Raw genomic sequence first — 21,180 nt, 5'->3', positions numbered from 1 at the left:
TCTTCTCATGAAAGTTTCTCCCCCGATTGCGAAAACATTGTGGCACCCAACTTCGTAGGGAGAAATGATCACCACGATAAAATAAGAGAAATCAGGGCTCGCACAGAAAAATTTAAGTACTAGTTTTTCCCACACGTCGTTCGAGAGTGGAACGGTAGAAAGACAGTTTGAAGGTGGTTCATTGAACCCTCTGCCAGTACTTTATTGTGAATAGCAGAGAAATTATGTAGATGTAGATGTAGGACACAGTGCAAGTAAGTGTTTTATCTGAACAACAGCTCCGTATATTATGTGTTCGACTGAGTAAATCTCCGGTGGCGTCCGCACAGCGTATGGATAGAGTGGTGGGCGTATTTATCGCAAAGTCGATGACAGGTGGCCACCAGCAATCCACCGAGGTCTGCCAGGGCCGATCAGGACGCACCCAATTGCAGATCGAACTAGTCGGTCCTAACGATGCGCCAAGCAGTGTCATTGTCTTCGAGAGTTCTAAGATTTAACTGATGGGACATTGCTTTGGTCAGTTACATTCGACCATCTCAGAGAAGGCTCAAGCAGAGACCCTTCTAACTCTTTATTCCTGTTTCAAGAGAGAGGGATTTAAAACCCAAATGTTTCATTCTTCATAGCACAGCGGAGCCGCAGGAAGCAACACTGTACACAGGTCCACTGCAAAGAGTACGGGACATCTTCCATTATTACGCCTCTAGCAGCGCCTGTGGCATAATGTCAAAGGCATTGCCACATCACTTCGCCCGCTGTTTCGACTTGCATTATTAAACTGACGAGCTTGCTGCTGGATTCTCCCACAATGACCTTTGTCTACTTGAAAAATCTGTACATACTTATCAGCTGGACTGTGTGTGTGATTTTGCAGAGCTCCAGGGGTGCCTCTAGTAAAAAAAAAAAAGGTTGAAATCACTCTAAGCACTATGGGACTTAACATCTGAGATCATCAGTCCCCTAGACTTAGAACTACTTAAACCTAACTAACCTAAGGACGTCACACACATCCATACCCGAGGCAGGTTTCGAACCTGCGACCTTAACAGCAGCGTGGTTCCGGACTGAAGGGCCTAGAACCCCTCGGCCAAAGCGGCGGGCTGTCCCTGGTCTTTCTTGACGTCATCTAATACGCAGAATCAGTACCGTATTGTATTATTCACATTTATTTAATTTCATCTCTGCGAATTCTGATAGTGTACAAGTGTATAAACAGTTCATAGAATGCAATAAAGGTAAAGAAATAGCATCAGTAAAAACATTAACACATTTAAGATGTTATTTATTAAGCACCAGAATTCCAGACAAGTAGCAGCATTTATAACATGAGTTTTCAATGAGTATCGTATCAATCACCTATCACCTTTAAGGAAAATATCAGTCATCATCATGTACCTGGAGCTTAACGAAGTTTCAAAAAATGTGTGTGAAATCTTATGGGACTTAACTGCTAAGGTTATCAGTCCCTAAGCTTACACACTACTTAACCTAAATTATCCTAAGGACAATCATACACACCCATGCCCGAGGGACGACTCGACCAGGACCTAACGAAGTTCGTCTGAGGGTTGTTCGTATAGCACTCGACATCAAGTGATGTAATTGTACTTTGTATAGCTACAATATGCTGAAACAATTCATTTTTATTTTTGCTAAGCAGTCTAATGTTGCATAAATATAATAAACGTTTACATTTCTCCAAATTTTCTAAGTTTCGATACAAATAAAATACATCTGAATGTCCTGCACTAAGGCAACAATCACATTGTCTAGTACTGAAAAAATGTCACTTCACCGAGATGACATTGTAGCATTGAGGACTGAACGCTGAACGCTGAACTGCAGAAGTACCACTTCGTATGTCACAATCGCTCCAGCCACCTATGAAAAAAGCAAAAAGCATTAAACATTATCAAGAAATTTTAATATCGGCAGAGCTGCATCTGAAATGTGACGTGCCGTGGGAAACACAGTTAGGCACAGTTCGGAAGCTTTCCTTGTCTCGCGTACATTGACGATTTTTAGTGGGAGTAGAGCTACGCTTTAGTTGTTGATGGTGGAGGGGAGATAAGAGAGAGCCTGAGATTTGGTGTTGGAACATAGCCTTCTCCTCTCTAGTAAGTGGCCTATTAGCTGAATTAACTTATCACAGGGCTTGGTTCTACGCGCATAGGCGAGTCTAGCCAACACCACTTTTTCCTAGTCACACAGTGTGCGGAGAGGAGACACATGAGCCAAGTTCACCTCCCATGTCCATCCGGCACTGAACGTTCTGGATTAATTGCCCATCGAGGTGAAACAATTAAATGAAGGCGTCGTGTCTCTTGTTTCACACACATTCGAAAGAAAACACACCGCGCATTCACATAATCACATAATTTCGTCAATCCATAGCCTGTGACGCCACGTCTCCACCGCCGCCAGGCGTTAATCCGATACCCAATTGCTGGCTCCACGTCGCCTGTCAATGTGCAAATTGCAGAATCTATCTTACCCCTAGTGATATATGCCTCTACATCCTTGCATTTGTCCTCTAGCCATCCATGCTTAGCCATTTTACACTTCCTGGCGATCTCATTGTTGAGTCGTTTGCATTCCTTTCCGCCTACTTCATTTACTGCTTTTTATATTTTCTCCTTTCATCAATTAATTTCAATATCTCTTCTGTTACCCAAGGATTTCTACTAGCCCTCGTCTTTTTACCTACTTGATCCTCTGCCGCCTTCACCATTTCATCTCTCAAAGCTACACATTCTTCTTCTTCTGTATTTCTTTCCCCTGTTCTTGTCAGTCGTTTCCTAATGCTCTCTCTGAAACTCTCTACAACCTCTGGTTCTTTCAGTTTATCCTGGTCACATCAACTTAAATTACTACATTTTTGCAGTTTCTTCAGTTCTAATCTACAGTTCATAACCAACGTCATAACCAGAGCCCACATCTGCCCCTGGAAATGTCTTACAATCTAAAACCTGGTTCCTAAATCTCTGTCTTACCGTTATATAATCTATCTGAAACCTTCAAATGTCTCCAGGTCTCTTACACTTTTACATTCTTCTTTCATGATTCTTAAACCAGTTGTTAGATATGATTAGGTTATCCTCTGTACAAAATTCTAACAGACGGCTTCCTTTTTTCATTCCTTACCCTCAGTTCATATTCACCTACTACTTTTCCTTCTCTTCGTTTCCTACCATCGAATTCCAGTCACCCATGACTATTAAATTTTCATTTCCCTTAACTATCTGAATAACTTCTTTTATCGCAACATACATTCCCTGAACCTTTTCGTCATCTGCAGAGCTAGTTGGCATATAAACCTGTACTACTGTGGTAGGCTTGGACTTCGTGTCTATCTTGGCTACAATAATGCGTTCACTATGCTGTTCATAGTAGCCTACCCGCGCTCCTATTTTTTTATTCATTATTAAACCTACTCCTGCATTACCCTTATTTTGTTTTCTATTTTAACTCTGTATTCACTTGACCAGAAGTCTTGTTCCTTCTACCTTCGAACTTCACTAATTCCGACTACATCTAACTTTAACGTATCCATTTCCCTTCTTAAATTTTCTAACATACCTACCTGATTAAGTGACCTGACATTCCACTCTCCGATCCGTAGAAAGCCAGTTTTGTTTCTCCTGATAGCAACATCCTCCTGAGTAGTCCCCGCCCGGAGATCCGAATGGAGGACTATTTTACCTCCAGAACATTTTACCCAAGAGGACTATATCATCATTTAACCATACAGTAAAGATGCATGCCCTCGGGAAAAATTACTGCTGTAATTTCCCCTTGCTTTCAGGTGCTCACAGTACGAGCACAGAAAGGCCGTTTTGGTTGATGTTACAGTCAATCATCTGGACTGTTGCCCCTGTAACTACTGAAAAGACTCCTGCCCCTCTTCAGGAACCACACGTTTGCCTGGCCATTTTACAGATACTCCTCCGTTGCTCTTGCACCTACGGTACGGGTATCTGTATTGCTGAGGCACGCGAACCTCTCCATGAACGGCATGGTCCATGGTTCATAGGGGGGGGGGGGGGGGGGCAGTAATATTGTGTGGTATCAATTTACTGTGTGGAGCCAAGCGTCAGAATATTGGGCAGTAATATTGTACAATATACTGAAGCTTGGCTCCACACAGTGAATCGATATTGTGCAATATAAGTGTCAAATCTCGGCGGGTACAGACGTCAGCTGTTATTTGGCTCTTGGACAGATTTTGCGCTCATGTAAGGGAAAGAGGAAACGTAGATGGATGAAGGGCTGGTATGAGAAGAGAGGAAGGGGGGCGCATGAGAATTTACTGAGTGACTTGAAGAAAAGCGAGCCAAATGACTATCGAAACATTCTGAGGATGGAAGCTTCCTAATTTGATGTACCTCTATAAATTCTTACACCTATACTTGAGGTTACATTCGCGTAATATTTATTTATTTAGATCCAATTAAAAAAAAAAACAAGTAAACCAATTTTTATTCAAATTTCACTAAAAATGTGTTGTACTTGCAAAACGTTCATGGCATCAAAGTACCAAAGTGTTGACTCAGTAGCTCGTAAACACCAGTTGCGCTTTTCTTTGCGCTCCTACTTCTTTTCAGCTCTTTCCTATAAGTTGTCCGCAGTGAATTTAATTTCTTTACTGATTCAAGCTTACCTTCTTCCGGGTACGCTTCTCTATATTTTCAAAACAACTAATCATCGTTTGGCTATTACTACACTCGTTTCATTTTACACACTGTACGGCTGACAAACTCCTATATACTTAAAATAATTCTCAAATGACCGTGCGTCCCGCTGATTTCAAAGTCACTTGCATTTCACAATACAATAAATCGCACAAAATAAACGGTTTAGCATACGATCCTAAGCTGAAAAAGATACAATATGAACCAGAAACCATACAATCGAAGCAGTTTTTTCGATAAAAATCTAATTCCAGTAGATCCGTCAACATACTGCACACCCTTCGATCTTATCTAGAGACGGTCGATAATATTACGTAATATGATGTATTGCATAATATTATTCACAGCATAGGGGCCGTTTAACTATCGGACAAACGTCACGACTAACTGCACCTCCCCTCCCCCCCCCCCCCCCCCGCCCCTCCTACCAACTTCTAGTCTCCTGCCCTCCTTGGCACCGCATTCGAGCCATCAGGTAGGATCGGCACTGCCCATGCTGTTATGCTGGACACACGATCAGACAACCAGCAAAAGATGTTCAACTAACTAGGAAATTGGAACGATTTATATGTTATTGTTGGCTGGGAGTTTCCGAGGGGTCAACTGAGCCGCCTAATCAATAAGCGTTTTCTTAATTGCACCCGCAATGGCCCCTTTCCAGTGTATGATATTTTTATATTCAGAGTATCTGTAAATCGTAGGTGACTGGAATGCATGCGTTTACAGTGTTCTGTTGTAAGACAACGAGAAAACGGAGAGCGTGAAACTTGGTACCAGAGGTTTGGAATGTAATGTAAGTCACCTGCACAAATTGTGGTGATCTGGTTTTTTACGCCAGCGTATCCCCTCCCATTGGCTGATCGGGTACTGGTAGTCAAAATTTCTTCTGCTACCGAATGTCGCCACCTTTTTGCGAAGATTCTATTCCAAGTTGTCGCTAGCTGGTTTTAAATACATTTGAGAGGCAGTGTTATATCTTTGGCCAGTTCTTCTTTACATGATCCAGTGCTCCTGATTAATAAAGTAGATACAGTTATCAGTTTAAATTTTTGTTTTGAGGATATAAAAAACAAACTGTCCTATTAACAACGAGCAGCTGTCATCCGTAATCTTGGGAAACATTTACCAGTCGAGTACTGGAATTTCCCCCCCCCCCTCCCCCATGAACCATGGACCTTGCCGATGGTGGGGAGGCTTGTGTGCCTCAGTGATACAGATAGCCGTACCGTAGGTGCAACCGCAACGGAGGGGTATCTGTCGAGAGGCTAGACAAACGTGTGGTTCCTGAAAGGGGCAGCAGTCTTTTCAGTAGTTGCAGGGGCAACAGTCTGGATGATTGACTGATCTGGCCTTGTAACACTAACCAAAACGGCCTTGCTGTGCTGGTACTTAGAACGGCTGAAAGCAAGGGGAAACTACAACCGTAATTTTTCCCGAAGGCATGCAGCTATACTGTATGGAGCATGGAGAGATGCATCAAACCAGTCTCAGGACTGAAGACGACAACAACAACAACTGGAATTCTATCAATCATAAGTGCATTTGGGGTCGTTCTATTAACGAGCGCCAACAAGCAAAAACAATAATGGTGGCTCTTAAAAATGAGAAAATGCCAGAAAAGGACGTCACCGAAGGTTTGTGACTATGCAACAGTGACATAAAATGTACGGAACATTTATCACTCTAGGATAACGCTCCAGATTAATGTTCCTCTTCAGCACTTGTAGCTACATTTTGAATTTTACTATGGATGTCCTAGGTACTAAAATAGCGTGTTAGACAACAGCTCCATTTTATTTTATTGGCAATGACGAGTATTACTCTTCGTGTGGCTACACTGCTTGTAACATATTATCAGACAGCACTCTTATTTTCAAAAGAAATTATTGAATTATATAAGCGCTAAATGTGTTGAACCGTTTCGTTGGTCGCTCTGAAAGTGGCAGTCGTCATGGTTACTCTGGCATCTCGACCTGGCGACTTGGAAAGGCCGTCGGAAAGCGTGTAGCTGATTCTCGGCTGTGTATACGGAGCAGCAATAGCCTCCGAGCGCTAATGTGGCCACAGGCCGCCGCTCCGGCCTTTCAGCACTTGTGGCGGCAGTGCAGGCGGGCCTAAGACTCCAGATCACGTAATTTGGGGTACGACGGCTACACGACACGTTAGGCAGTCGTGTATTCGCATCGGTGCCGTCTGGTTGTAACACACTACTGTTTCTTATCTCGGCGTCTAGTTTTCTCTCTCTGGGCTACCCGTTTGACTTGGTTTATCAGCCGTGGCGTCTACAGTTGTCCGTTTCCTCGTTGTTAGTGTAAAATACCGTTTATTATTACGAGTCGGCAACACGATAGCTTAAGACTAGTGTTAACGTCCTGAGGACATCGATTGAATAATAAAGGAACTCATCTTGAACTGTTCAAGGATGGGGTAGGAAATCGATGGTGACCTCTTCGCTTAAGTGCTTTATGGAAATAATGACAAACCTAAATATGCATGGCCTGACGGGACAGTGATAGCTTAGTGAACGCGATGACACAAAAAGCACGGGACATTTATAAGTTAGGGTGTATTCACACTATCATAAACTTGCTTTAGAAGGCTGATAACGGCGTCCTAAGCATCTGAAAACAAATTTGGAGCAGTAGTAATTCGCTCTGCATTACACACCAAAATATCCGTAACGACAACCGTCTGTTGCACGATTTTACTGCTATCGTAGAAAACTGGAAAATGAATACTGTACATCACTACAATAGTTACTTACTCCGAGCATGAAATTTCTTGTGATGGAGAAGAATCTCATGCCTGTGAGAACAATGTTGTCAGACGAAATTTGGAACTGCAGTCGTTGGGCCTGAAAAGGAACGTTTAACATTATGAAATTAACAGGAAATCACTAGAGAAAAATTTAATTATTTATTTTACGACACAACGTACTAGATATATTTTATTTCCATTGTTAAATCCATTTTACATGACTTCTTATACGTTACATGAATATCCTTTTTAAAGGTTTATGGTATAGCTACTTATATAACATTGAAATATCATATTTTCTTGTATAAGTTCGTGACAAGGGTGTTACGTGCGACATATTGCTTAGGAAGGCTCTTTCCATTATTAACGAGAGCCATACGCCATTTGTACTCTATAAAATGTAAACAAAAGGCCTATTCCACAATGGGAACCTCATATGCGGTCGTAGCAGATTGCAACTTCGTCAAGTAATGAGGTAAAGTCACCATCCAGTACAAACGGAAAGCGATCGTGAAAAATATCTTCGCGAACAGACACGGCGGACTGATGTTAACGCCATTATATTCACTGGCGATGACAAAGAGAAATTCAGCAATATTGGCAATAGAAAAGTCAACGGAAAAATCGACATGATGGTAAGGACAATGATATTCAGGTGCATAACTTTCCCAATGAATAAATGCTATTTGGGCAAACTATCAATTTACGAAGTATATTATCGACTTTGATATTCTACTTGCTAAACTCGCAAGTTAAAATTTATCTTCAAATGCTGTACAGTGGTTCCATTCAGATCTTTCTTTTTATCCATTTGACCCTGAATAACGAAAAGAGTGAGGTCATCCACATGAGTGCTAAAAGGAACTCGTTAAACTTCGGTTACACGATAAATCAGTCTAATCTAAAAGCCGTAAATTCAACTAAATACCTAGGTATTACTATTACGAACAACTTCAATTGGAAGGAACACAAAGAAAATGTGGGGAACGCTAACCAAAGACTGCCTTTTATTGGCGGGGCACTTAGAAAATGTAACAGACCTACTAAGGAGACTGCCTACACTACGCTTGGCCGTCCTCTTTTAGAATACTGCTGCGCGGTGTGGGATCCTTACCAGATAAATAAAAAAATTGAACTGTTGTCTAAAGCGATTTCTTAGGTACCTAGGACAGGACGGAGTACATCGAAAAAGTTCAAACAAAGGCGGTACGTTTTGTATTATCGCGAAATATGGGAGAGGGTGTCACAGAAATGACACAGGATTTGGGCTGGACATCATTAAAAGAAAGGCGTTTTTCGTTACGACGGAATCTTCTCACGAAATTCCAATCACCAACTTTCTCCTCCGAAGACTCAATTACCAGAGGAACCCTGTCCATATCGGTATTCAATTACGTGACAGCTTTCGTTATGGCATCTGAATCTATGGAGAGCAATCCGAATATCGGTAGGTCCAACCAAAGCAGATCACTGTGCCAGACAAAAAGGTATGCTCAGTTGGCCTGTCGTGCACTTCATTCTTCGCTCCCCAGTAACGCGATGTTGTCGCTGATGACTAGACAGGTGAGCAGAAGTGAGCGAACCTCGGGGCAGAGCGCTGGACAGGCGAAGAGGTGGGGCAGCGCGGCGCGGCCCTCGTCGTACACCGCGGCAGCCGATAGCGTCACCCAGCAGGCGCGCACCAGCAGGAAGCCGAACGAGCTCACCAGGTACACCGACTCCAGCACCGAGCCGCGCTTCAGATGCCTGCACACACACAACACCCAGCTGCTACACTACGCCACACACTACTGTGTGACGTCGACCACCAGGTGCGCACAAGCAGGAAGCCGAACAACTCATCACGTATACCGACTACAGTGCCGCGCCGCGCCTCCGCTGCCTGCACAGATACAACACGCTGCTGCTACGTTACATGACACAATACCGCGTTACGACGCCCAGCAGCGTCCACTAGCAGAAAGACTAATGAAAAAAATATATTGAACATACAGTTAATAACACGACAATATTAGTCTACGTTGAATTCTGATCTTGTCCAAGATGTACTTGCTGCCTGCGACCGCGGCTGAGTCTTCCAGCTGAGCCGGCCGCTGTAGCAGAGCGGTTCTAGGCGCTTCAGTCCGGAATCGTGCTGCCCCTACGGTCGCAGCTTCGAATCCTGCCTCGGGCATGGATGTGTGTGATGTCTTTAGGTTAGTTAGGTTTATGTAGTTCTAAGTCTAGGGGACCGATGACCTCAGATGTTAAGCCCCATAGTGCTTAGAGCCATTTGAGCCTTCCAACTGACAAATAGTCGGCTACGCGACCGCCACCCGACCGCAGCCGCCGCTGTTTTCCAAGGCAAGACGCCAGCAGCAACCGCAGTCGGCAGTCAGCAACAGGATGAAGAGAAGCGTGGTCGAATTGGCTTTCAATTCGAACTACTTGAATAATTTACTACAAGAAGAAGGGGACGAGATGCTAAAGTTGTTGTGGCTACAGAACAAGGGAAAAAAGAAGAAGATTAATAGTATTTTTGCGATACGTGACGGTAAAAGTTGTTATAAAATTTGATTAACAGTCAGCTTTTAAATTAAACTTCCTGGCAGATTAAAACTATGTGCTGGACCGAGACTCGAACTCGGGACCTTTGCCTTTCGCGGGCAAGTGCTCTACCAACTCAGGTACCCAAGCACGACTCACGCCCCGTCCTCACAGCTTTACTTCTGCCAGTACCTCGTCTCCCACCTTCCCGAGTTCGAGTCTCGGTCCGGAACACAGTTTTAATCTGCCAGGGAAGTTTCACATCAGCGCACATTCCGCTGCAGAGTGAAAATCTCATTCTGGAACCTTTTAAGTTGCTATACATATTGCACACTCTATTTTAGATTAAATGTCTGTCAGACTGTGCATATTTTGCAGCTTACAGAAAGTTATGTACAGAAATAAAACGTGCAACCGGTTCAAGAAACTCATCAATACAGCAGAAAAAATTGCAGTGACGCTCATATTGCTCTCTAAACGACTACTTTCTGGCTAAAATTACTTAAAATGTAGTGTCTCCCTTTGTCACAGCTGTAATTATTTAATCACTGGACATTTTTACACATCGTCCAACGATAAGTATTTCCTCATTGCTTTGTCGTCCTAACAAGACACAGACAGGGCAAAGCACCACAGCGCAAAGATGCGAGCTGGTGCCAGTGCCATAGAGACTCGCCACTTGCGCGAGTTGCACCAGCACCACGGGCGGCGCTCACGATGAAGATCTCGACTTCGCCTCGGCCAATTGCCTGCCGAGTACAATCCGCCAATGGCAGGACCCCAACTGACAGAATACTACCCACAAGGGAACTTCCCCATCGCATCCCCCTCAGATTTAGTTATAAGTTGGCGCAGTGGATAGGCCTTGAAAAACTGAACACAGATCAATCGAGAAAATAGGAAGAAGTTGTGTGCAACTATGAAAAAAACAAGCAAAATATACAAACTGAGTAGTCCATGTGCAAGATAAGCAACATCAAGAATAGCGTGAACTCAGGAGCGCCGTCGTACCATGGTTAGCGTGAGCAGCTGCGGAACGAGAGGTCCTTGGTTCAAGTCTTCCCTCGAGTGAAAAGATTAATTTTTTATTTTCAGAAATTATTATCTGTCCGTCCGTCCGATGCGAGGTAACTGCGCCGTAGTATGGGGACGCTACATCTAAACAAACATCGAAACACACGACGTCAGTCGACTACAGCACACGGAAGAGAGAGTATTCCTGCTAAGGAGGCTCCCTGGCTGGCAGTTGACTGTTCGCTACTTTGGACGAGAGTACATTAAACACGTGAGATGTATTCCGTGGGCAATATGAATCCAGCAAATATAGCTCGCGACTTCAATAACAAGGTCAATTAATATTTTCCGAACTGTGAGGAATCGGAAATTTCCTTACCGGGAGTGATTATCACATCCACAAGAAAACCTAAATCGGACAAGGCAGAAGAATCTTTTTACCCATTCGCCAAGTGTACAAGTTAGGTGGGTCGACAACATATTCCTGTCATGTGACGCACATGCCGTCACCAGTGTCGTATAGAATATATCAGACATGTTTTCCTGTGGAGGAATCGGTTGACCTGTGACCTTGCGATCAAATGTTTTCGGTTCCCATTGGAGAGGCACGTCATTTCGTCTACTAATCACATGGTTTTGCGGTGTGGTCGCAAAATACAGACACTAAACTTATTACAGTGAACAGAGACGTCAATGAACGAACGACAGATCATAACTTTGCGAAAATAAAGAAAGTAAACTTTTCACTCGAGGGAAGGCTTGATCCAAGGACCTCTTGTTCGGCAGCTGCTCACGCTACCCACGGGACCACGGCGCTCCTGAGCTCACACTATCCTTGATGTTGCCTATCTTGCGCATGGACTATTCAGTTTGTATATTTTGCTTATTTTTTTTCACAGTTCCACACAACTTCTTCCTGTTTTCTCGATTGATCTGTGTTCAGTTTTTCAAGGCCTATCCACTGTGCCAACTTATAACTAAATCTGAGGGGGGTGCGATGGGGAAGTGCCATAGAGACTCGCCACTTGCGCGAGTTGCACCAGCACCACGGGCGGCGCTCACGATGAAGATCTCGACTTCGCCTCGGCCAATTGCCTGCCGAGTACAATCCGCCAATGGCAGGACCCCAACTGACAGAATACTACTCACAAGGGAACTTCCCCATCGCATCCCCCTCAGATTTAGTTATAAGTTGGCGCAGTGGATAGGCCTTGAAAAACTGAACACAGATCAATCGAGAAAATAGGAAGAAGTTGTGTGCAACTATGAAAAAAACAAGCAAAATATACAAACTGAGTAGTCCATGTGCAAAATAAGGAACATCAAGAATAGCGTGAACTCAGGAGCGCCGTCGTACCATGGTTAGCGTGAGCAGCTGCGGAACGAGAGGTCCTTGGTTCAAGTCTTCCCTCGAGTGAAAAGATTAATTTTTTATTTTCAGAAATTGTTATCTGTCCGTCCGTCCGATGCGAGGTAACTGCGCCGTAGTATGGGGACGCTACATCTAAACAAACATCGAAACACACGACGTCAGTCGACTACAGCACACGGAAGAGAGAGTATTCCTGCTAAGGAGGCTCCCTGGCTGGCAGTTGACTGTTCGCTACTTTGGACGAGAGTACATTAAACACGTGAGATGTATTCCGTGGGCAATATGAATCCAGCAAATATAGCTCGCGACTTCAATAACAAGGTCAATTAATATTTTCCGAACTGTGAGGAATCGGAAATTTCCTTACCGGGAGTGATTATCACATCCACAAGAAAACCTAAATCGGACAAGGCAGAAGAATCTTTTTACCCATTCGCCAAGTGTACAAGTTAGGTGGGTCGACAACACATTCCTGTCATGTGACGCACATGCCGTCACCAGTGTCGTATAGAATATATCAGACATGTTTTCCTGTGGAGGAATCGGTTGACCTGTGACCTTGCGATCAAATGTTTTCGGTTCCCATTGGAGAGGCACGTCATTTCGTCTACTAATCACATGGTTTTGCGGTGTGGTCGCAAAATACAGACACTAAACTTATTACAGTGAACAGAGACGTCAATGAACGAACGACAGATCATAACTTTGCGAAAATAAAGAAAGTAAACTTTTCACTCGAGGGAAGGCTTGATCCAAGGACCTCTTGTTCGGCAGCTGCTCACGCTACCCACGGGACCACGGCGCTCCTGAGCTCACACTATCCTTGATGTTGCCTATCTTGCGCATGGACTATTCAGTTTGTATATTTTGCTTATTTTTTTTCACAGTTCCACACAACTTCTTCCTGTTTTCTCGATTGATCTGTGTTCAGTTTTTCAAGGCCTATCCACTGTGCCAACTTATAACTAAATCTGAGGGGGGTGCGATGGGGAAGTTCCCTTGTCAGGAGATAGAAGAGTAGCTCTCGCTCACTTAGTTATATAATGGCTCTGAGCACTATGGGACTTAACTTCGGACATCAGTCCCCTAGAGCTTACAACTACTTAAACCTAACTAACCTAAAGACATCACACACATCCATGCCCGAGGCAAGATTCGAACCTGCGACCGTAGCGGTCGCGCGGTTCCTGACTGTAGCGCCTAGAACCGCACGGCCACCCCGGCCGGCTCACTTAGTTATAGATCATCATCCAGAGAAAGTCGTTTAGTGAACTCTTAGAAGTGAATAGATAGTTGTTGTAAATTGCTTTTGCTATGTACTGTGCAGTTTACCGACGATTATTTGAACTTACCCATTAAGGCCATTTTTTGTGTTATATTACATGCAGTGTTGCAGACTTCATTATTCAACAAGTCACAAAGATAAATAAACCTTTTTAACTAATTTGTGTGACTTCGCTACGAATTTGTTGGAGTGTTGTAGAACCTTCTTTCTCCTAACCTGTTACGTGACTCTGGGGCATAGCTTTGTAATAGTGGCAGGGAGAAATTGTATTAGCGGTGTACTGCACCAAAAGCCGTTTCACGAACTCACAGACTTGGCTTACCGTAACAACACCCCCGTCCCCCACAGCAGTAGCGACGAGGCATTTACAAAACTGGCGACGAGGGTTTACAAAGAAGAGTGAATGATTTCAGATGATAACTGAACCATTTCATGTTTCTGCTTTAATATGAAGACTAGAAACGTTTTGGAGAAAAGTATTTATTGACATGTTTACATATTATTTAAAAAATAATTCTGCAGAGTACTGAATCACTGTGATATAAGTCAGCATCGATAGGATTACAGCAATGGAGACAGAAAGAATTTAATATAAACAGTATTCATTAACCCGTCCAGCTGGTTTTGAGAAACTTAGAAAAGTAGTAAAAAGTTAAACAATACTTTAATTTTAAATTAAAAGGAAAAGTGTAATGCTCCTAAGATCATCAGCCTCAAATAATAGCAGTGAGTTCTGACATATTCTTAAATTTCTCAGTTTCGGGTTATAGATCCATCACTAAAATCGATATGATTTCCTCTTTGGTTTTACAGAACTTTAATAATGGGGTAGGATGTCCTCAAAACCACACCTATGCTCAGAAGAAATCAATTTACATCGGCTTGCTTCGCGGTCGTCTCTATGTATTTTATTTCGAATTCCGCAGACGCTCTCTCCCTTTCAGTCTGCCTTTCCTTCGAGCAGAAGATACATCTTGTCCTCAACTCCCATCTTTTCCCTTTTACGTAAATTTGTGCCGCTGGTATCACGAACTTCGTTTATCTGCGTGGAAGTTGTATATTCATCTGAAACATTTCATGGACATTACATCTCTCTCTTGTCATGCTCTTCCAGATTAAGTGCTGTGGATTCAACTTCCGTATTGTCTCCAGAATAAGCACTGCACTTACGAATAACCTAAACCGAAACGATCACATGGATTATGTTGTGGGGAAAGCTAACCAAACATTGCGATTCGCTGGCAAAACGCTTAGAAGATGCAACAGGTCTACTAAAGAGACCTCTTACACTACATTTGTCCGTCCCCCTCTGAGGCATTGCTGCACTGTCTGGGATTCGAATCAAAGAGGATTGTCCAGGCACTTGGAAAAAGTTCAGAGAAGGCATCTCGTTTTGTACTATCGCGCAACAGAGGAAAGAATGGCACGGACATATTATGCGAGTTGAGGTGGTATTCAGTAAAACTAAAGCTTTTTTTTGTTGGGAGGAGGGGGGGAATCTTTTCGCGAAATTTCCATCACCAATTTTCTCTTCCGAATGCGAAAAAATTTTTGCTGGCGCCGGTATACGTAGGGAGACATGATCACTGTAATAAAATATGAGAAATCATAGATTTCTCAGAAATATTTAAATCTCCGACTTTCCCGCGCGTTGTTGGAGAGTGGAACAGTAGAGAAAGAGTTTGAAGGTGGTTCGATAAACCCCCTGCCAGGCACGTAATTGTAAATTGCAGAGTATTGATGTAGATGTAGATCAGTCACAGTATTTACAACAACGCTGTTAGTCTTTTGTCAGGCACTTAACTGTGAATTGCAGATTAGTCGTGTAGATATAGATGTAGATCAGTCACTACGTTTGCAACAACGCTGTTGATGTTTTCTTCCGACTGCGAAAAATGTTGGAAATAGATCTTGAACTAGATATTTATTGTTGAAGTTCATAAAATTGTCAATAATAGGTCAAATTTATTATTCCCAAAAGCAAAGAAGTGAAAACTACTGGCAGACGATAGTAGTACACTTAAAATCAACAAATTTACTTACTAAGTCTCGTATTGAACCGTATGCAGAAAAGCCAAGCGATCATAGAGAACCCATTTCTTTGGTATTGCTGAGATATTTTATCATGTTCCATGCGTTCTCTCTCTCCGTATCACGGATATGAGTCCCTAAGGTTTCTCTATATGAACATGGAAATTTCTCTTAAAACGTCAGAAAATATCGGTTTATTAAAAGTAAAGCATACTAGCTTTAGGTTATTGGCAACAAGAGACTCTTACCCATGTCTAGTATTATCCTTCTGAATCTCTACAAGATAACGGTTGAGTCGTGGAAGAAGTACTATTCGCATTTGTCTACAGACTTTTTATTTATTTGTCACTTTCATCAGTAGAAGAACTTTTGGAAGTAATTTTTGACGAAATGGCGGTCTACAAACTGTGATAGTGCTAGAACAAAACGTTCTAGTGAGTTTTGATGTTCTAAATCGTGGAAAATTTATGTTAAGAGACTAACTCATAGAGTATCACTTTTGTGGCTAGACATCATGCGACAACATTATGAAGAACGCCTCTGTCGCACGGTTACCGTCACAGCACTGTTCACTGGTGCAATGCTTCGCCTGCAACCGCACCGGCTGGGCATCGCTGTCGAAACTCATGATTGCGGAGGCGCCAGAAGGCACTCCCTGCTACTGCAGTGTGTTCAGTCGCAGCCGCTGGCCGTTTTCGCACCTGGGACAAGGCACCTTAAGACGTAGAAGATTTTACAACACATATCACATTATATGTAAAACTCATATGAGAAATCTTCGTCGGGTGTCTCTCCTAAGAGTCATCAGGTGTTTTTTCTCTGGTGTTTCGGGAGACCCCAGCAATCTCGCTTTTGGCATGTGTAGCTAGAGTGAACCCAAACAAATATTGCTGATCATTACTTTTATACGGCGCTCGGTGTCGACGAAAACCGTCGCTTTGTTTTTCATGACAAAACTAATGATTTTTAAAGCGGAATTTTACCTGCTCACTCGATAGAGGGGTCCCAAAATTTGACTAGTGTGATATTCATTTCATAGATATATATTAACGGGGACAGTAAAACACGAAGAATAACAAGTTCTTTAATAGTGAAAGCGCCGTCTTCGACAGCACTGACTGCTGTTGGCGGGCAGCAGCGCTGCTGAGTCACTGTTGGAGCACTGGTTATTCATCGTGATGATGATGATGATGATGATGATGATGAGGTTCCATCCTCCGAGGAGCGTAGGGGGACGATGCGGGAGATCCGCACCGCTTTACTAGGCAGGGTCCTAGTGGAGGTGGTTTGCCATTGCCTTCATCCGACGGTAATGGGGCTGAATGATGATGATGAAGACGACACAACAACACCCATTCATCTCGAGGCAGGGAAAATCCCTAACCCTGCCGGGAATCGAAGCCTGGTCCCCGTGCGCGGGAAGCGAGAACACTACCGCAAGACCAAGAGCTGCGGACTTATTCATCGTATATAGACTAATTCTGGGACCCTTATATCGAATGAGCACGTAAAATTCCGCTTCAAAAATTATTTTGTTTGTAACGAGAAACAAATCGACGCTTTCCGTCGACACTGCAAGTCACATGAAAGGCACCACCTGAATGGTGTTCGTTTGGGCTGACTCCAGCTAACACTGTGTAACGTCCCCTTTGAAAAATTATGAATGACTGTGCTGGTAAACTTCTACGTTATTTGATACAGAAACAGCTGAGTAAAACTCAGCGTACCCAGACAGTTTTCTCTTTACTTATTCTGATCATCACTAAACTGACAGACAATATTTTAGCGCAACGCCATCTGACTTTCAATAATCCCTTCAAAGGAACGGCCCTGACTAACAATAACCTATACCTTTCATTAATCACTTACCTCACAAAAATCTTAGTTACTCGAACTACTGCAATACAGCGAGCGACAATACTGCCAGCTAAATAAAAGTTCTAGCTATTGAAGGCACTAACTACTGATAGGCATAGTTAGCAAATGAAAGATTTTTATAGAGAAAAAACAATGTATTTACCTTAATAATGTTCAAAAGTCATTATATATATATATAATTTTATGACATCCAATTAAACAAATTTCCTTCTTCTGACGGACACACGTCCAGGTCGTCCGCTCAAAACTCTGTCATCTCTCTCTCCACATCCACCACTGCTAACGGCTCACCTTCAACTGTCCAACGCTACGCGCTGTTCACATCCAACTGCCCAACACTACACTAGCGAATATTCCAACAATGCCAACCAGCCACACACTGCTCACAGCGCGGTCAGCGATTTTCATACATAGCACTACGTGGCATTACCAACATAAAAACCTAAACAGCCGACTTACAACTGCAAACACGAAATTTCAGATACCTGGCGAAAAACCAGAAAAATGTTCCTGGCGACTCTTAGGGGTTGCTGGCATTTTAGCAAGTAGACCAGATATGTGTCTGAAACATTATCATGGATTTGTCGATGGAAAAACTTCATATTAACATGTGGGAGAATGTGCCCTTCGAAAATTCGTTCTGGTCGTTGTGTCACTTTTGCATCTTCTATAAACAGATTCGTATTGTTCTTATGGAGCAATGGGCTTTCAAGAACAAGGTGATTAAGATCGTCAAAGGCGTCAAAACCGAAATTCGCCCACACTTCTAGTTCTCGTACCAGGGGCGACTGGGGAGAGTAGGTAAACTGTCAGCTTATTGCCTGCCTTTGATGCAATAGACAGTTTGAACAGGTGGCTCCACTCGGTCCTGGAATGCATCTCAATGAAGTTGTTTCCTGAAATTTTATCATATTTCTTCTCGTCCAGCGGGGCAGCATCCATAGCTAAGGAACGCCAATTTCCATTATGAATTAATCCGCAATCGGTTTTAACCCATAACATCAAAGATCTTTCGTTTTGATTTTCAACCTGTTGTATCACTCCCAGTATTCCACAAACTAGATGATTGTTAGTATTATTGTAGATGAAATTCTGCATCAGTAACAAACCAGAGGTTGAATCTGAAAAGACCGAATACTATCCCTTCTTGAACTTTTTTCGATTTAGTAGTCATTCTGCGATAGCAATGAACACGCCTGTCATCAACGATTAGCCCCATTTTTATTCATAATGTACCATAGATTCTTTGAACAACATAATGTGCTCAGTAGTTGGAAGAAAGCACAGGCCACAGCCGTCTACAAAAAGATTAGTAGAAATAAACCACAAAAGTACCGTCCAATATCGTTCACATTCATCTACTTTAAAATGGTAATTAAGTAAAGACGCTAAGCTGCCGACAGGCGTTGATATACATCAATGGGGACAGTTGAAAATGTGTGCGCCGACCGGTACTCGAACCCGGGACCTCCTGCTTACATGGCAGACGCTCTATTCATCTGAGCCATCGAGGACGCAGAGGATAGCGCGACTGCAGGGATTTATCCCCTGCACACTCCCCGTAAGACCCACATTCCCAACTTAAAGTCCACGCACACGCATTGCCCGAACTCTTACGGGACTCGGTAAGATTGTCTGCCACGTGTAAAGAGTGTAGTGGGCAGGGGCACTACGAATGTATTCATATTCATCTGTTTTAGAACCTAAAAGAAAAGAAAAAAAACCTCTGATTGGAATGAAAATCGTTAGATCTCAGCTACATGTATGGACAAACAAATGATTACAATTTCAGAAAAACTTAATGGTTCATTCAAGAGAAAGATCTTCAGAAATTGAGCAAGTCAATAATGAGTTGGTACACCTCTGGCCCTTTATGAAGCACTTATTCGGCTTCGCATTGTTTGACAGAGTTGTTGAATGTCCTCCTGAGGCATATCATGGCAAATTGGCGCATTAGATGATCAAAATCCCTTGCTGGTTGGAGGATTTTGCCCATAATGCTCCAAACGTTGTCAATTGGAGAGAGACCCTGCGACCTTGCTGGCCAAGTTAGAGTTTGGCAAGCATACAAACAAACAGTAGAAACTCTCGCCGTGTCTTCAGCGCTGGAATCTCATTGATTCGAGCAGAACTGTCTTCAGCAATAAGTTCATTTCCGAAGTGGGCCCCGGAGGCAAGCTAAAACGTGTCTGGAGACGCAATGGGATACCGACCTGACTATCTCCGCCATACGGCCTGACAACCAGGAGTGATGTTCTGGGGGCCATTTCTTTTCATGGCAGCACTCCTTTGGTTGTCTTCCGCCGCAGCCTTACAGCACAGCGGTGCGTCGACGATATTTTACCGCCCGTTTCTTTGTCCTTCACAGCAAGCTATCCTGGGCTTACGTTTCAGCAACTTAATGTGCGCTTGTACACGGCCTGCTTGCATTCATGCTTGCGAAAGCCTACCTTGGCCAGCAAGGCGGCTGGATCTCTCCCCAGTTGAGAAAGTTTGAAGCATTATGGGCACGGCCCTCCAACCATGTGGAGGTTTTGATGGTCTAAAAATACTGCAACCCTCATTTTCCTGTACCTCTTCACCTGTCAGCCCCACTCGCCGCTGCGCTTGGATCAATAGGCAGGACTGTGGCCGGAGCACTTGCGCTTGCGGAGCCTTAAATCAAGATCAAAGATCAAATTTATGGCTGGAAACACCATTGCTATTCACTAATACCGCTAATACTATGGAACCAGCATCCTGAGCAGTACTGCAATTTATATGAGCTTGTCCTAACTACCAAATGTTATCGTTCCCTATTATTTAGGACAGATATATAAAAGATGTTCCAAGAGAAATGGTCAGTATTCTAGGATAACAGGAACGATCATTGGAAGCAAAAAGGTCTACTAAACATGGGCTCAAAAATGCATACCTTAAGAACAATGAGCACTTCTTCATCTTGTATGCTGTGAAACATATCTCTTCTACTGCAAGCTCTTTTCTTTCTATATTTTGAGAGGTGGTAGCACCTATGGACCAAAACAAGAAAAAAGTCCAGTAAACATGGGCTCTAAAGTGCATACCGTAAGAGTGGGCCACTGAGTGCAACAGCGTAATCGGACTAATTACTCAACAGATAGTCAATACACTGCTGCACTCTACTGAATTTTTTAAAGGACATACGCAACAACAGATACGAATTCCGAAAAGGTAAACAGCTGTATTATTCCATTCTTATAATGGCACATGCTATGTGATTCGAGGAGCATAATGCTTAATTCTAGAAACTTACGTCTCCTAAATTTCCTGGATATTATCGTTACTGACACATCTGAGATGTCGGCGAGCTCCATGTCATCTGCAGGCATTACCAAACCCGTGAGTAAACACTGATTAATCTAAATCAGTTACTTGTGTAGAATTCAGGCCACGAAGAACTAGTTTTTGGAGTCAAATGTCGACCACTATGAAGTCAGGTTGGTGGCTCAAAATGGCTCAAAGCACTATGGGACTTAACATCTGAGGTCATCAGTCCCCTAGACTTAGAACTACTTAAGCCTAACTAACCTAAGGACATCACACACATCCATGACCGAGGCAGGATTCGAACATGCGACCGTAGCGGCAACGCGGTTCAGGAC

The 21,180-nt window shown here is 43.2% G+C and overlaps 1 protein-coding gene across 1 annotated transcript in view; it reads right to left on the bottom strand.

Annotated features, from left to right (window-relative positions):
- Positions 1–1,654: 1,654 nt before the first annotated feature.
- LOC124775698 (gustatory receptor 5a for trehalose-like) overlaps positions 1,655–21,180 on the bottom strand; it is a 93,880-nt gene continuing 74,354 nt past the window's right edge. Inside the window, exons 5-7 of the mRNA XM_047250526.1 lie at positions 9,035–9,197; positions 7,459–7,548; positions 1,655–1,884 (exon numbers count right to left, since the gene is read on the bottom strand). Coding sequence (XP_047106482.1) covers positions 1,795–1,884; positions 7,459–7,548; positions 9,035–9,197 — 343 coding nt within the window. The 3' untranslated portion in view covers positions 1,655–1,794. The remainder of the gene's footprint in view (positions 1,885–7,458; positions 7,549–9,034; positions 9,198–21,180) is intronic.

Source organism: Schistocerca piceifrons, chromosome 2, assembly GCF_021461385.2.
Source record: "Schistocerca piceifrons isolate TAMUIC-IGC-003096 chromosome 2, iqSchPice1.1, whole genome shotgun sequence".
NCBI lineage: Eukaryota > Metazoa > Arthropoda > Insecta > Orthoptera > Acrididae > Schistocerca > Schistocerca piceifrons.
The sequence above is the reverse complement of the archived record's forward strand: the minus strand, read 5'-3'. Positions and strand labels throughout refer to the sequence as shown.